General features: G+C 39.3%; 1 protein-coding gene across 1 annotated transcript in view; it reads left to right on the top strand.

The window, feature by feature from the left end:
* Positions 1-2012: 2012 nt before the first annotated feature.
* The window catches only part of ME1 (malic enzyme 1, NADP(+)-dependent, cytosolic), a 33341-nt gene continuing 17849 nt past the window's right edge, over positions 2013-17504 (top strand). The window contains exons 1-3 of the mRNA XM_010086720.1: positions 2013-2122; positions 11260-11357; positions 12402-12515. Of these exons, the coding sequence (XP_010085022.1) occupies positions 2020-2122; positions 11260-11357; positions 12402-12515 (315 nt within the window). The 5' untranslated portion in view covers positions 2013-2019. The remainder of the gene's footprint in view (positions 2123-11259; positions 11358-12401; positions 12516-17504) is intronic.

The raw sequence follows: 17504 nt of genomic DNA, 5'->3' as shown, positions 1-17504 counted from the left end.
TAGTTTTGACTAATTGTAATATGGCTATAAATATATGATTTCCATGGAAATTAATTTAGTCACAGGAATTTCTGTCCTTTTTTTTTTTTATATATATTGATGGCTTTGCTTAACGCAGTTGCCAAACACATGTATGGTTTAAAGAAAAACTTGATTAACATTACAGTAGATTATTTATACTGAACTGCTCAGTATATGTATATATTGCTTTTCTGCATGAAGCAGGAACTGCTTGACTGTCTCTCTTGGATTTGTGCTGTTAGCACATAAGGAAAAACCTCCTTTGGCTCAAACAGGATGTGTGCTGTTGAGGTCTTGCCCCGTTAGCCCTAGTGGTAGTCATTTCTTAGCAACATCTTAATGCCATATTTTTTTAAATTTTTAATCAAATGGTTCCTTAGTCTGTGCAAATTGCTATTAGGCTTAAGTTTTAAATACTCTCTTTTTTAAAGAACTTTTCTCGTAATATTATTCCATTGGGGGATAATGTTTATGTGATATTTCCAGATCCAAACTTTTCATGTTTTACTGGTTTTTTCCCCATAGGAGATTGACAGTATTCAAGATATGGTTCTTTTTTTTCCTGTTGCCAGTGTGCTGAGAGCTTGAATTCAGTCTTTACGTGGTTTTTGTCTATAAACGTCTTCAGGTTTTATTGGGTTTTTGGGTTTTGTTTTGTTTTGTTTTGTTTTAAGAAAGTAATTGAAAATGCCATATGGGAATGTTAAGAAAGGAATCCAGAGACAGTACTATTATGAAATGCATCTAAGGACTGGAGGATTCATAACAGTAATATTAAATTCATTTAACTTATTATTAACTTTCATTTTAGGAGCAACCTTATTGGTGCACCAGGGCAGTTTTTCAGTTGTTAGGTATTGGCATACAAGTCTAGTGCCAGGAGGCTGGAGCTTCCGTGTTTTCAGAAAAATACTCCTATGGTCCTCTCTTTGGTAATTTTTAGATGTATTTGAGATGCCTTGTGCCTGGTGAAGTCAACATAGGCACCTAGCTATACCAGAAAAATGCTGCTGTTTGCTCCCTGTTGGTAGCAGAGCCTCGGTATGTGGTGGGTCCAAGGCGGCAAGGTACCGCAGTGAACTGTTTCCGAGCAATGTAGTGACTGGCATTGACTTCGAGACTCTTACCACCAGGTTCCCGAAAAATTACTTATCCACGCTGTTAGACTGACTTAGATAGTCATATCAGCTAAATGATAGAAATTGTTCATCTGATGCAACTGCCTGCCACTTTTTAAAAATATAGTATATACAGTACTTTGAAATCTCTAGGAGATGTCAGTTTGAATTGTTTAATTAGCCACAAGGATGAGAAAACATTGAAACGGATGATAAAATTGATCCTTGGCATACTGTTTAAGAAACATCCAGTATTCATATCAGAAAAATCCATTTTGACAATCCAGTGAAACAGTAGATGTAAGAAATGTAGATAACCTCGTTTCTGCAAAGACCCAAAGTTTCAGTGTACATTAGCCGAGTGTAACCCAATTCCAATGTGCAGCTATCACTTTCCTTCCTTAATGTGCTCTCCCGTGTTTATCACTTGTCTAGATTAACCGTGTTTCTGATCAATACCTCTTTTATAATGGTTGAGCATGGCATTGTGAGTGATGTCTTGTTGCTGACCTGCATAATGACAATCAAATCAAATCCGTGTTCTGAATGTGTTACCTTTTCACTACCTTCTTCAAAATTCTTTTTGTTCTCTAGCTAACTGCTAAGTGAAAACCTCTGTTGAGATATCCACAAAGAAGTGAAGGCCGTTGCCCGTCATCTTTTTTTCTTAACTTACAACTGCGTAAAGCATATTAGTAGTCTAATTATGCCTTCTAGATAATCAGTATTAATGTAAAGATACATAACAGAGACACTAGTAGATGGATAAATCATATTATACTTGTATTTAAAATCAGACTGCAAATGTTAATAGCTTTTTAGTATACAATTATGTATTTTTTTTATGTAATGCACAATTGTTTCTCTTTCTAGGTATGGCATGAACTGCCTCATTCAGTTTGAGGATTTTGCTAATGCTAATGCATTCCGCCTCCTGCATAAGTACCGCAACAAGTATTGCACTTTCAATGATGACATTCAAGGTAACGGATTCTCTATCTTCTCTTTGCTCTTGTGAGGCTCCCAAGCTGGAAATATGACTCTTAATTGATGTGCCGAAGGGAAAAATTGTATCAGCTTGCTTGTGATATTTGGAGATGTTCAGTCAGGGTCACATTTTGGCCATGGGTTTCTCGTGAGTTCTCTTTGCTCCTAACATTTCCCCTCTCATTTATGCCTCATGCTTTATTTAGATTTTCACTCTTCAGGGTTTTTTTTGTAGTTTAGTGTGTGAATGGCTTTCCCATATAAATTATTAACTTCAGATCTTTGGGCAAATGTCCAAGCTCAAGCCTGTATTTCCCTCAGTTTTTTGTCACTGCAGTGACAACTGCTCCACTGTTTCTCTGTGCGACAGAGTGCTTGATACATGTCAAACTTTCTTTCAGTTCTTAAACTGACAACTCAATAAAACATCTTTCTAATTTTTCTTGCAGTCTCAGGGCTGCATTTGATTTTAGGGGGAACTTATCCCCCTGACTCTGCTTTGTCATATGAATTATTTGTAGCAGCTGGCAAAAGGAAAAGACCTAGAGAGGCAAACTGGGATTCCCCCAGTGCTCGCTCTAGACAGTCTTCTTGTCCCTTCCCTCCCAAGATGAAGGGCACACAAGGCTGAAGTGGCGGATGCTGCTCCTTGGGTTGCCTTATTTCCTCTCAGGAAAAGACCACTGGACAATAACTTTCTCCAGGGCAGGATGTGCACTGGCTCCCATCCTTGCACGAGACTGGAGTCAGAAGAAGAGATGGAGAGAGGTACCCAAGGAGGGTCGTGGGCGCTCAGCTGCCTCTTACCCCCATCATGTTTCTTTGTGTAGATGGAGGTCCTCAGCAGGGACAGGATCAAAAAATGGAGTTTAACTGTCTTCAGTTCTAACCGTTTGCAGTGACATTTTAAGCCAAGCGTTAGGAACTTGAGTTTTCTGGACATCGTTCTTGGGTCATTCTTGGGACCTAGGTCTTATTTCGGTACTAGATGCATGGTGGTGGATTCAAATAGCCCTTCTCTTTGTGATGTTAAGGATTTGGCTAGCCACATGAACTATGTTTCTGTTACAAGCCTGGCAGAGTTTTGATCCTGCATCTGAAACAGATTACAGAGGACAAACTCCCAGATGGGAAATAAACTCATTATAAGATGTCATTTCCTTTTGTAAGAAGCATGGTGCTTCTTACCCTGCAGGGGTGAGTGTAGCCATGGCTACAGCAGTCCAGTACAGCAGACCAAACAGCATCTGGAAGTTTCCCTGGTTGTTTAGAGACCCAGCACCCACAGGGAATTCTCTTTCCTTGTAGGATGAAGGTCCTCACCCCAAATCAGAAAGAGACTCAACTAGAATGTAGTTTTAAAGAAACGGAAGGGAAGCTTTTCAGCAAAAGTGTACCAAAAATAAGTAAACTAAGCTGAGAAAGTCTTCAGTGTCTCCAGATGCATTTTTAAAACTCCTGCATTCTTTCTGATGCACCTTGGAAGGAGGTGTATTCACATTCAGAACTGTTGGAAAATGTCCATTTGGCTGTTGACTGAGCTGCCATAGCAGCTATCAGTCTTCCTTGGAAGAGTAGCCATGTGCAGTTTTTTCATTTATTCAGTTTCTGCAACGTAGTTTGTGTCTGTGGGTCTTCGATATTTTCATAAATGATGTCTGGGACTTTTGGGTGATCTCCGTCCTTAATGCTTGTATAGCTTCCAAGAGGTAAAAGCAGATGCATTTAGCCTGCTCTGATCTCTGTCATTTGTCATCATATCCCCATAAATACATCCAGTATCTTTTTTTGTAGAATGTCATCTTCTCCTATAACATGGCAGCCCAAATATAGATCCAGGGATCTCTTCTCCAGCTCTGTAAACCCTAAGGATCTTTCACCTGACAACTTCAATGAGGATAGATGGTGCCAACTTCTTATAGATTTTCAGTTGCTAAGTGGCATGATTTTTTCCAGGCTGCTTGAAAGAGTGGCCTTCTCTGTGTGCGAGTTGTATTTTCTACCTCTAGAGCAGTAAAGCCAACAAGTAGCATCAGGCCAATAAAAGCAAACACACACAATGTTACATGTGATTTGACATCATCTTCTGAAGATAGTGCTTGCATAATGTTTTAAGCATAGTTCCTCCTAGTCCAAATATTTGTCAAGCCAAAGCTATTTTCAGGATAGAAATAAATTATTAATGTTTCATGGAAAGGCTTGAGGCTTTTTGCATTGCCATACGATATCCAGACGAAGGATTCCTATATATCTGAGTGATGCAATGAGGACCTTGAAGTAATTCCTCTCTAAACAAACCGAATATATAATCCTGACTCCTAACAGATGCTATCAAAGATAAAGAAAATATGGCAAGCTGAATATCCATTTGCAAGTTGTAACTTGGACAAATGCAGTTGCCTTCTGTTAGCTTATGGCTGTTTGCAGGGTGTTGATATGCCCCTGATGCCACTGCAGAATGTTTAGAAAAAACTGTCTGTCTCTGATCATATAAAACCACTAAAGATTGACCATTGAGGGTCAACTGTAGATATATTCAAGAATTTCTGGAAACAGTTTTGCCTCCATCCCTGCTACAGCACAGTCACATCCTTTAGTTTGGAAAAAGCCTTGTAAGTTTTTCTACATCCCATTTCTGTACTCAAGGAATTGGGAACAAGGGTGAACAGGATTCTGACCCAACTGCTATAAATCTGTATTGGAATAAAAATGCTCTTATTTTATCATTCTATAAAGTATCTTGGTTTTTGGCTGGATAGTGAATCTTTTCCCTCTGTGATTATGATAATTTCTTCATATTTATATTTTCAAAATATTTTTTTGCAAACACAGTAGCAATAATGTTGCTTTAAGGAGAAAATAGTAACTTTTTTCCTTGGATTCTTGTTTGTTTTTATTCTGACCACAAATCAGCTTGCTCCTTTTTTTTTTTTTCCCCCCTCTCTGAAACATAGAGAATATGATTTTTGGAAATGAAAATCAATGAAAGCCTTGAGTTCAAAACAAATACTTTTACCTAGTTCTCTCTATTAGAGAGTATTAGAAAGCATTTTCCAAAATATTAGAGAGCATTTTCCAAAATTGAGGTTTTTTTGATCATAATTTTCTATATGGCAGAAATATTAATTAATATTGTCATATCAAGCTTCACAGCATTTATAAATACCTGAATTAGGTCAGGTTGCTGGCTTTGATCATATATTTAGGAAGGAGGAGTTGTAAGGACAGGGTGGAATTTTCTTTAAGATATTAGGTATGGTTTGTTTGTTTCTTTTTTTTTTTCTCTTCAACCCCTGCCTGGGAATGGACCAATGCCAGCAGGATAATTGGGACTTGGGTTGCCAAACAAAGCTGTCTGTAAGGATGGAGGATGTTCTCTGTTTGATCACTCCTGGAAGGAGGCAGGGTTGGGATTCACAGTTTAGAAGGTTGAAAATCCCCTTAGAGAAACTAACCTGTTCCCTTCCCTGCTGCAAGGATGCTGAACAAATCCTAAGACTGGTTAAAGAGGAAGTCCTAGGTAGAAGTCCAGGATTGCAGTGTCTGAAATCCCACCTACAGGTGGGATCAGCTCAGGCCATACTTGCCTGCCTCTCGTCAACCCCAGCTGGGGCAGAGCAGGGTGCCATAGCGCTCCCTTTCCACCCCCACCTTGGTTTTGGTGTCTCTGTTGAAAGGGTTTTTGCTACTCGAGCACAGCAGTGGCTTAAGGCATTTGTTTTACGTGGGTCTCTCAGCACTTACCATTGCTGACACGGATAAATGTGAGATAGTGGCATAAATTTCTCTAGCCTTGGTGCCTCTATGCAGGTCAATTATTTAAATTATTTCAATTGTTTTTATTTTTTTCCCCACCACTGTACTTCAGAACTGTCTCAATTGACAATTACAAACTTCTGCAGTATAAGCCAATGTACATAAAACGAGTGTTTCCCAGTGCAGTAGAATACTGTTTTTATTCGAGTGTTATAGCTCTATTTCACTGTGCCCACAGTTGCAATGCTTTCCCCCATTACGGACACAGAGCCTGTGTGTTATGCCAACAGAAATATTTACATGGAGAGATTGCACTGTGTTGGAATTAACTTCAGTATGCATCACGACCTTAGTTGTCATTAGTTTTTGACAGCTGTGCAGTTTAATTGCATCAGAATTTTATGAAAAGAAACAGACCTGCAATAAAAATGAAGAGCACATCTAATTTAAGAGTATTATCCCATCTTAGGTGTGTGGATTGATTTAAAGTATATGCTCAATGTTCAGCAGACCGCCATTTCAATAATTAGGAGTAATTATACCTGGAGGTTATGTTATAAGCAGTTTGATGTTAAGTCAGTGCAGCTCTCAGAAATCAGAATTTCTCTGCCCCAGTTGTCCTTTTTAAGATTCAGTGCTTTTTTAACATTAACATTGGAAATGATACATTCGGTACCTGGAAATTCCAGTTCTTGAAGTCAGATTATTGCTGTTGTGGTTGTGGTGGATATGGGGCTTCCAATTCATCCTCTGACCAGGATGATGAATGACATGGAATAGCTTGGATGTTGGTATCATACAGGTCAAATTCTGATAGCACGTGCAAACTGTAGAAAACGTCTTTCATAATATGAAGTGACAGTTGCTTCCAGGTGAAACAGACTTTGGCATTTTTACAGTAAAATAATAATAAAATCCTGTTAAGACGTATATTGTAGGACTATGTGGAGTATATTTTTCATCCAGTATGTTCAGGATGTAACCTCTCTGTCACTCAGTGGTAAATTGGCACTGAAATCAGTATGCTTTCAGGTAAATCCCTCACTGTAGCTTTTGCCTGCTTTTCTGTGTGTATTTACAAGTAGATGTATATACAGCCACATGTATAAGTATTCTTCTGTTTCATTTTATTTTTCATGATGAGTTAAAAAATGCAATCCATCCTCACCGTGTTCCTGGGCACCCAGGTGGCCCTGCAGGAGCAGGGGGGTGGCACCAGGTGACCTCCTCAGCTGCCCTGTGCTTCTGGGACTCTCTGTCCCTATTAAATATATCAACCGGTTGCTCTTTTCGACAGGCTCCATTTCTCCTTCACTAGAGCCCTTTCCCCTCTTTGCCCTGCCTGCTGCCACTGAAAAGCCAGGTTGTGGCAAGGAGAAGGAGCTCCCACCTCTTTTAAGAGGGTCCTTTAGAACCACCCACAGCATTTACCTCACTACCAACTGAGAGGACACTTTTTAGACAGTATCTTTACTCTTTTTTTCTTTATTTTTTTTCCTAGTCAGTGCAGGAGAGGGGAATGGATTTATTTTTTTCCCTGGCAGTCTGTGCCGCGGTATTTGGAAGTCTGTCTGCGTTAACATGTGATTTCTATTATGGTGTTTATTGAACAATATGAATTTTACTTTTACCACTTCCTAATCTTTTAGTCCAGAATGAATAGCTCACATTTTAGGATGTGCTGCCGAAATTCCTCCCCTCTTCTTGTTTGCTAGCTTTTCATGATGAGGTAAGGAAAATGACATACTTGGTTACAAGTTTTATTTTTTGAAACTTTAAATAACGGACAAATGCTTCAGTGCCATAAGCCATTTCTGGATAAATTAAACTACCTCCACTAACAATGAAGTTCTCATTCCTCATGTTTGGGGCTTTCCCCCTCCATGCTTTTTTCTTTGATTGTTCCATCTGCTGAAGGAAGACTCTGTGTTCCTCAGCATTTATTACGTGCCAACCCCAAAAGGCCGTGGTCTCTAGGATTTCCTTTGACATATTCCTGCTCAGTCATATAGTTTACAGTAACAAGTAAGGCTAAAGAATCTTGGACAGAAAATAAGGACTTGATAAAGAATAATGTACTTTGAAATTCCACATCTACCGTATTTTTACAGGATACGACTCGCCTTCCTGGAAAACTGTAACGCGTTTGCTGTCACAGCAGCTTCAGAAAAAATCCTCCATTGTTAAAGCTGTTGTGGTTATTCTTCTAGAAATTTGGGGACAATAGAATCAGTTTTCAAATCACATCAGGGAACAGTATCTATCTTGTTCTACGCAGAAGGGATCTAACCTGTGCTCTGTGGGAGAGGGGGGCGAAGCCACTCCTGTCCCTCCTACAGCAATGACAGGAGGAGAAGCAGAGAAATTCTGTTTCTGCTTCTGTGAGAAGCGGTTAGGCTTCGGCAGATGGATGTAAATTGCATTTTGATTCTTTTCAAAACCTCCGTTCAGTATTCGGGGTGAAATTTAAAGGTCATGGCGTTTTGCGGTTCCGGTGAAACAGCTCCGCTATTCACGCTGCCCGTCCCCCATGCAGTAGGAAGGAATAAGGGACGCTGCTGACACGGAGTGACGACAGCCGCTGCCAGCAGCAGCGATAGTGGGTTCCCTAATCTAATGAACTGGGTTATTGTGCTTTCGAGAGTCCAATGGCTGAATGAAACCAACGTGGAGTACTTTTAAAATGCCACTTTTAGAGCAGTTCTTCTGTGCAGATTGTGATTTGTGAGAAATGCAAAACTTAAGCCTTTGTAGACGGCTGTTATAACCTTCCTTCTGAATCGCCCTCATCATGAACATACAGGTAATGATAACTCACATCCTGTGTAAATAATCAATGGCAAATGTCATTGACATTCAGTGGAGCATTTGATTCATGTCTCACATCTCTTTTATTTTTCCTTAAAACAGAAGATGGTGTTGTAATAGAATTTGTGGAAGTATCCCCAGGGGTAATACTTTATCATAGTCCATTTTCCTGACTCAGCAACAGCCATGAAGATAACCAGGATCCCAGCATTCCCATTTGTTATACAGTGACGCTGTTTCATTTGGTCTCTATCACCAGAAAGTGGTTAGAAGAGCAACTTTCCTGGCTCTCTGCAGAGTCCCCTGATGAGGGAGGGCAGTGTGCTGTGGTGGCCCCAACCTCTGTCTCCAAGGGCTGGACACAGGACCTTGCGGTGCTCCAGCTCAGCTTTCCTTTCAGGAGATGAGATCGATGGTTTTAGGAATGAGCCATGTTATGGAGGCTTCCTCCTCCTGCCCCCCTGCAAGCACAGCTGTGTAGTATAAAATCGAGGAAATAATTTGGCATCCAGAGAGAGAGGATGGGACGTTTTTATTGCCGGTTATGAGGATTGTTTGGTAGAGTACCAAGGGAAACTGAGAGCGCGGTGTGACTTTCCTCTGTTGCCATTTTTGGTCTTTGCCAATTTGGCACTCGCCAGAGCAAGACTTAATTTCATCTGGGAAAGAAACTAACTAGCTCTTGGATACTGTGGGGTGGAAGTGTCTCAGCCGGATGGTTGTTGTTCCCAACGCTGTGCCTCAGAGGAACTATTTTTTAGATTTTTTTTTTTAATTTAGAAATGAGGGAGAAGAGAGTAAATTATCTCAGCTCTCGGAATAAGTAATAAAAATGACTAAATAACTAAAACCGACAAATTTGTATGGTCTAAACATTAAGTGGGCTGAGAACAAGGTGTCCTATATTTCTGGTAATTGAAGGGAAAAGTCATAATCAAAAGCACGTAACAAACTTTTCAGTTCTCAAGACACATGCTTTTGAACTGCTCAGGTAGATTTACTTCAAAAAAGTGACTTTCTAAGGGACTTTCTAACTTTAAAATATGTTGTTAAACTTTCCTAAGGGTTACCTTTCATTTTTAAAAAAGTAACCATTCCTGACACTTGGATGATCCTACCTATAAACCACCGATTCAAACGCAGCCTTCAACACCCAAGTGATGTCTTTGAAGGAGAGGTTTACCCACTACCAGGCTTCTTACTACTTCTGTTCTTTTAATTCCTTGGCCACATATATTTGAAACTTAATGGTCTCTGTGCCTGCAATATGAATGCCTGTTTTGAGCATGTTCTTGAGTTTCATGTAGAGATGAACGCTATCTCAGCTTTAAACTTCACCTTGCTTAATAGGCCATACCTATTTCTCACTTTTTCTGAATCAAAAATTAAAAGCAATGTGAATTCTCCCCTCAAAAGCAACCAGGTGGCTTGTAGACAGTTGCAGTTAGGGCTGTGGTGATCAGGAACAGAACTGTAGGAGCCAGAAGATCTCCTCTGCAAGTTCTTGCAAGCTTCTCAAAATCATTTCTGGACTCATCTTTGGTTTCCTTGGGTCAGTCAATGGCAGCCACTGCCTGGAGCAGGAAGAATTCAGTTCTTACTCCCAGAACTGAACAAGGGGGGACATCTCGGGGCCCATGTTCATATCCCTGGGGTTCATCTCTCTCTGAATCAGATAGACATCGTAAATCTTCAAAGACTGTTGAAACCCATTTTTCCATTTTTTCCACTTCCGATACCTAATTGTTAGTGGCTGATAAAGCTTTTTCAGTCCTGATGAAAACAATGCTGTCTGCTATCAGTTCTTCAGAATCCCCTCTAAAAAGACACTTTGAGCACAACTTTTCTGCTGGCATCATCTACCTCACTGCCATATCCCTGTCTGCAAGATGTCTTTATGGGTTCTGTGAACTTGCTGAAAACTGATGCACTTTCTCAGGTTTTTTTTCCAGTATTTAATGGATCCAAGCTGGAACCACTTTGACAGTGGACTGGAGTCCTGAGGGCTTTCAGACGCAGTAGAACAGTTGGTGTCTTAAATAAACTGGCCTTGCTCTTTTAGCTAGCTTAGCTTCTCTATAAATGTACACAGCTTGCTTTTCTACTCTGACAACCTCCTCGTGAGAAATAAAGTTTTATTTTAGTCTTGTACTTTACTGTGTTTTAAGTATATATCTTTGAAGAATGAGAGCTGTATCTTAACTTTCAGTATCTGGAGTCCTTCAAAATAGTTGTATCTGTGCTTTCACACCCTTTCCTTCTGAAAAAGGTCATAGTCAGAATATTTTGTGATAGTTCAAATGCCCCAGCCATTATGCCCATCTAGTGGAATCAATCAATCACATTTAATTTAATGTTACTCTGGAGATATTCCCACTTAATTTTAACTTCCATAAAAATAAAGTAGAGCAAACTCCAATTCCACTGAACTTTTTGTTACTAACCTAGGTAAATGCATCTTTTAGATGAAAGATGCTGTGGAATTATTTATAATGTATAATTATTTATAATGTAATGCTTTGTAATTATTTCCAGAATAACAAAATATAATATTTTGTTTTTATTTCAGGAACTGCATCTGTGGCTGTTGCAGGTCTTCTTGCAGCTCTGCGTATCACCAAGAACAGGTTATCAGATCACACAGTGTTGTTCCAGGGAGCTGGAGAGGTGTGTATTTTTATACATCAGGAGAAATTGTACTATGAAGATTTTTCTTAATATTTAATCAAGCTATATGTGTCCAGTTAACAAGAAGATTAAATGGGTAGAATGATCACTAACACCTGCTGGAAGTTGGTTCTTAATTCAAATGTAAACTCGCAGAAAAATCTGATCATCTGGTCAAGCCTTGTATTTTTCATAAGACATTTTACTTTTCATAAGTAAAAAGGGGAAATCTTACTTGATTCTCACTGAAACTGAATAACAAAGAACAAGAAACAGAATCAGCCCCGTCAATATGTATATATAAGTTGGTCATCAGAAATACCGAGTGGTCTGTTGGCTCATTTTGTTGCCTGTTTTTCAATCTGTTACCTGTATGGCATTTGATCTGTTGGATGAAATATTACAAAATCCAGTCAGAATGATACATATTTCAGCAAAATATTGATAAGTTAATTTTTCTTGCCCCTGCTTTTTCACTGGGAGCACAGCCAAGTCTAGAATTGCAAAACACATGAAGAGTAGGTAAAAGTAGACTTAACTTCTTGATGGACATTTTAAAAAAAGATAAGAGCAAAAAATATTTTAGGACTGCATTTTACTTTCTGGCATGCGTAGTGTGGTTTCCTTTGGTTTAGATTACAAAAAAAAAAAAAAAAACAACCCCCAAAAAACCCCCCAAAATAAAATTTCAAAGAATAAAAAAAAAATGTATTCTGAAATGATTATATGGAATAAATGTTAGTGTTAGTATTCTTCATTAGAGTTTAAACATTTATTATTCCCTCCACACTGTAAATGCCATCATAAGATTTATCTACACTATGATTTGTCTATACGATTTAAGATTTATCTATACTATATTATAGTTTCTAATTACCAAATGGTAGCAACGGTTCATTAGCATTTAAGAAAAAATAATGATTCGGTTTTATAGTTAAATAAAATGAAGAAACTTACCTAAAATAGTGAGTAGAGGAAACAAGTGAGCGGGGATTTTTTTTTAATTTCTCGTTTTGTATACTACTTTTCTTCTCTTTCCTTCAGGCTGCGCTGGGGATAGCAAACCTCATTGTTATGGCTATGAGAAAAGAAGGGATATCTGAAGATGCAGCTATCAAAAGGATATGGATGGTTGACTCAAAAGGATTAATAGTAAAGGTAATACATTATACTCATTCCTTTACATATCATGATAGTTGTGCAGTCTGTAGGTAAAGGCAAGAATGCATTCTTTGTGAAAGCAACTCCAACCATTTGTCTCTTTTGACATGGCAAGCTGTTCTTCTTTTCTGAAGTGTGTTACGTGAATGACTCCCGTGGCTTCACGGGGGGCACAGTTCTGCTCGGAGTTCCTGCTCTACTTCTATTAGGGATGAGCACATAATGAAGAGAATTTTTCAACAGTTCATTAAAAAACGCGTAAAGAAAGAAATGTTCAACTTGTGGGTTTGATATTTCCCATGTTAATGAGCCTATTATTTGTCTTGCACAAAGATGTATAGATACATTATTAGGATAGCGTTCAAGGGTTTTTTTAAAAGGAAGAAAAATATTTTTGAAGATAATATTTTCCTGTTGTTGCAAGCATGTCGTGCTTCTGCAAGAACTGAGATACATTGCATGAAATATCTCCTCTGCACAGTGATATAGCTCATGTTGCAGACGATGTGGTCTGCAGTGCTGTCAGCACTGGTCAGAATTTGAAGCTGCTGAGAGACTTCATCCGTCACCCTTACCTCATTCTTCCCACGTGCCAAAATAAAGAAACCTATGTATTCCATGTGCCAGAATAAAGAAACTGGTATGTTTTCAAAAGGTTATGTATTTAATAGGCAACGTGCTACTTAAAAGAAATGGCTGAGAGGCCAGTTGGCTTTGCTTTTTCACCTTGCCTGTTGGTTAGCAGTGGTTGTGGTCACCGTTGTTGGGACTGCACTCTCGCGCAGCGTTCTTTAGCTGTCTGATATTTAGGATCTTTTATAGTTCACGTACCTTTGCATTCTGTGGTCAGTGTCTGTGTTGGTTTATTGAACAGCATCACTGTTAAAGGGAAGATGGTGGGATCACAGGCATCGAGATGGGAGGAGTATGGCTAAGGTCATCTTGGACATCCTTTGCCAGAAAGCACAAAAGTAACCTGATCAGATACACAAGAACGCTGATATCTGCTACTATCTAAGACACTGATATTTTTCTGGTGTTTTTTTGTTTGTTTGTTTGTTTGTTTGTTTTAATGAGTGTTTTTAAGCCTTTTGGTTTTCATCTAATGATCTTAAAGGGCTTTTGTGTCCAAACACAGATGACAGAAGGTCTTCTGTGGCTGTTGAAACCTAGGGGTTGCCTAAGAAGAGGCCGGGATTATCAAAGAATACAATTGAAATAGGATCACCTCCTGGTGGTGTTAAGGAAACAAATTGACAGGGGCAAAAGTATAGGAACTTTATAACCCTAAAGCGGTAAAACAGGGTGTCAGCCCCGCCAAGGTGGTTAACCAGCCTTTTCCTCTCTCCTCCTCCTTTGCTCTTCCTGCTTCTTTGACACCTCTCGTTGCTAATTTGCTAGTCAGCCGAGAAGCTGGGTTGTTGCTCTTGGTACGCAGCGAATAATTCCTTTCACAGTTTCTAAATTTTTAGTGACTCGGTGACTGTATTCTTTCCTCGCTGCCTTCTCAGCGCTCTCAAGTGGGGCCAAAACCAATCAATGTCTCATGCAGCCTCTAAGTTCTTTCCCTCTGCTTATTCTTCTTGGTGGGGCTTTCATTTGGGCTTTGTCCAAAAAGCAGTTCACTGAATTTCATGTCCTGCCCAGAGTATATTTGTGAACTGTTTGTGATAGCCAGACATAACAGCTGTCTGAGATAGATGAGGGCTGAATTGGTGGCCAGATGTTGATGGGAGCAGCAGGAGCCCACGGTGCGCATGTCGGGTCATTGCTGGTGTTCTTGGAAGACCTGGGAGCACCAGTCTCCCTCTCTGGCCATCCTGGGGGGGCTTGAGAAGAGGTGGGTGCTTCCTGCTGCGGTGTGTTTGAGTGCAGAGCCTGGCCTTGATCTAGGGCTCTGCAAATCCTCTCTTGGCTTTCTTCTGCACCTAAATGTTTCCCATAAGAAATTTAAAAAAAAAAAAAAAAAAAAAAAAAAAAAAAGCTCCCCCCTAAAAGAAAGAAAACACAACGTAAGCCTTGTGAAGCTTATGATTTAACTCCTGAGAGGTCATATATACAGCAAGTAAATAATGAAGCTGTTCCTGATGCCTTCTTCTGGCCTGAGAGAGAATGCTGTACTTTGGGTTTGCTTAGGAAATTGTTTTGGCTTTAGCTGGTTGCAGAAAAGTGCTGCAAGACTTGAAGGACTTCCCAAACTCTTAGAAATCAGATAAGAGAAGTAAAATGAGGAGGATTTGTGAGAAAATGACAATGGGAAGGACTCTGTGGTTGGAAACCTTTTCACTACTGCAAAGGTAAGATTGGCCAAGCCACAGTATAGCTCACTAGTTAAGCAACTTTTGCATAAATGAAACTGATTTTTATTTCTTTCTACTAAGGAGGTGTATCAATGGATCAACGGTTCAACAAGCGTCCCTTAAAATTTGCCCCATCAAAATATGCCTGATCAAAAGAGTTTTACTTGAAGCACGGTGACCTTCTCCATGTTAGAAATGTTCTGATCTGTTGCTGTAGCAGTATGAGAACTAACAGAAGCAGCAGTGACTACTTTGTCCAACTAAACCAATTTTTACATCATTTTTATTCTATGCTGTCCTTTGATCATTAATTTTGCAGTGCCTGATTACAGATTTCAACATGGTTTCTCCTTTCATCTACTCCCTGTAGTATTTCAACCAGTGCAAATCAAAGAAAAATAACCTTGGAACTTTTGTTAACCCAACTGCGAACAGTTTCCACCTTTTTCTTCTTCCCCCACGCCCAAAAGCTGCCACGAAGTCACTTATCAGGCTTTTGTAGCTGATTTTTCCCTTTGTGGCTTTTTAATTGTTCAAGTGCAGCTGTGTTTTCAGTTTCCTGTTAATATTTTTTTTCTTTTCCCCTGGGAACCATCTTTTTTTCATTAAACCAAGTTTGATGACCAACTTTTCTGCTATGTTGTGGTGAAAGAGCTGGTGATGAAGGTCAGGTTTGGTATACTGCCTGTAGTTGTGTTCTCTACTTCGTTCTAGAGACCTTATAATGTTGTTCACGTTGTTTTGGGGTTGTTGAGGGTTTTTTTTTAATCCATTCAGTATGCTTTCACATTGTGAACCTATTTTTTCTACAAAGGTGGATGAGGAAGGTTTGCAGATTGCAATGTCACTGGGATTTTGCCACTATATGACTTGACTCTTTGAAACAGATATCACTCCTCTTGAAATTAAGTATTAATTAATTAATTAAGCCTGGATTAAGTATCCCAGTGCATTCAAATAGAAGTGTTCTGTAATTAAAAGACAATCCCATCCAGACTGTCAGATTGTTAACTGATTTTTCTTATATTTTACCAATAATCACTTCTAAGAAAAGGTTGGATTTCATTCTAGATACTAATTTGATGACGGTTTCAATGTTCACTTTTATATACCACTTACTGTTGTGTCTGCCTCTTCTGCTAACTTGTAATTATTTCTAGTTTTCTTTTTATCAACAGTCATCTATTCTGACTCTTCACTTTTGTCCTTGGTCAATTAATTTATGGCTAACTGCAACTGGCTAGCACTTTTTGAGAAAAAAAAATAAAACTGGTTTGCATCTTAGCAAAGATGCAATGTCTCGGCTATCTCCAAGGCACCACAATCACTTAAAGTACTTTCTGCCTTATTTTACTCATGTACTATCCCAATGAAGCAATCCTCGTTTGCTTTGTCAGTTATTCTGACATCTGGGGAATTCATTGTTTTGTTCCATTTTATTTCTGTTGTTCTGTGGGTTCCTGCCTTGCTCTGCTTCTCACATCTTATCTTCTGATGATTGTTTCACCACCTTCTCCCATGACTCTTGACCACATCTTTTTTTTTCTCTCTCCTTCTTTGTTGATGCTTTAACTGCTGTTCTCTTTGTCTTCCTTTTAACTCTGCAATAGGGAACTCACAGGAAAAAATGGAAGTAAAACATTTGCAGTTGGAAAATACTTGCATTACTTCCTAATGGGCTGCTTTGCTTTTTGGTCTAGAGTTCTCATGTCTTCAGTGGTTCTCATATCTTCAGTGTTTAAGAACATCAGATGAATGTATTAATTTGTCTGCGTACTGATCTCTGTTGCCTTGTTTCAATAAGCTGCAGTTGACACAAGCGTTTATATAAATAGATTTGTGCCTCCCTGGTTGTGAGACGGGATGAGTGCCAGCAACGCCTCTGATGGGAGACAGGGCAGCCATCAGGGTTTTTCTGGAAAGAGAAAATCTTGGGGAGCTTCCAGCCCTGCCTCTCTCACCTTGCTCACCTAACGCTGCTCTGCTCTTCAGCCCTGGTTCGTGGGGCAGCCCCAGCAGGACCAGCTCAAACAGCCCATGGCTTTAGTCTTCACACTGGTGGTATTTGTAAGGTTTGCCTCCTGTTCTGTAATATCCCATCTAGATGTCTGCTGTGCAGTCTGATCTTCTGTTTTTACAGCTGCTTTCTGTGAGTTTTCTCAGGGTTTTATTGATGGGTCATTTTTGTTCGTTATCTGAGCCTCAATTTGTTTCTATAATATGATGATGTAGTAACTTTCTGTGGAAACTGTGATGTACATTTGCTTGAAGCCTGATCCCAGTATCTCCTTTGCTTCTTGTGCTGTTGATCAGTCCCTAAAACTAAAAACTGAAGAACCCTCCCTAAAACTAAGAACTGCTTTCCGTTCAAATCCAAAATACAAGCGTTTTTTCATTAAACTATTAACCACTGAGTCCTGTTCCTTCCTTTTGCTCCTTGAATTAAAAGGTCCTGGTGTCCTGGTGTTTTACTATTTGTAATAATAATATATAATACCAAGTACTCTCATCCATTAGGGAGCATAGACATTTTAGGATTGCCAAGATCTTTCCTCCCTAATGTCACCATCAGAGAATGCTGCTATTGTTTCTTTTGCTCTGTACTTCATCTGCTGACTTAACACAGTCCACATTGTAACTCATTTGATGATAAAGAATTCAGCTCATATTACTTTCCATCTGAGGT

Source organism: Pterocles gutturalis, unplaced genomic scaffold (genome assembly GCF_000699245.1).
Source record: "Pterocles gutturalis isolate BGI_N339 unplaced genomic scaffold, ASM69924v1 scaffold18621, whole genome shotgun sequence".
NCBI classification, from domain to species: Eukaryota; Metazoa; Chordata; class Aves; order Pterocliformes; family Pteroclidae; genus Pterocles; species Pterocles gutturalis.
The sequence above is the reverse complement of the archived record's forward strand: the minus strand, read 5'-3'. Positions and strand labels throughout refer to the sequence as shown.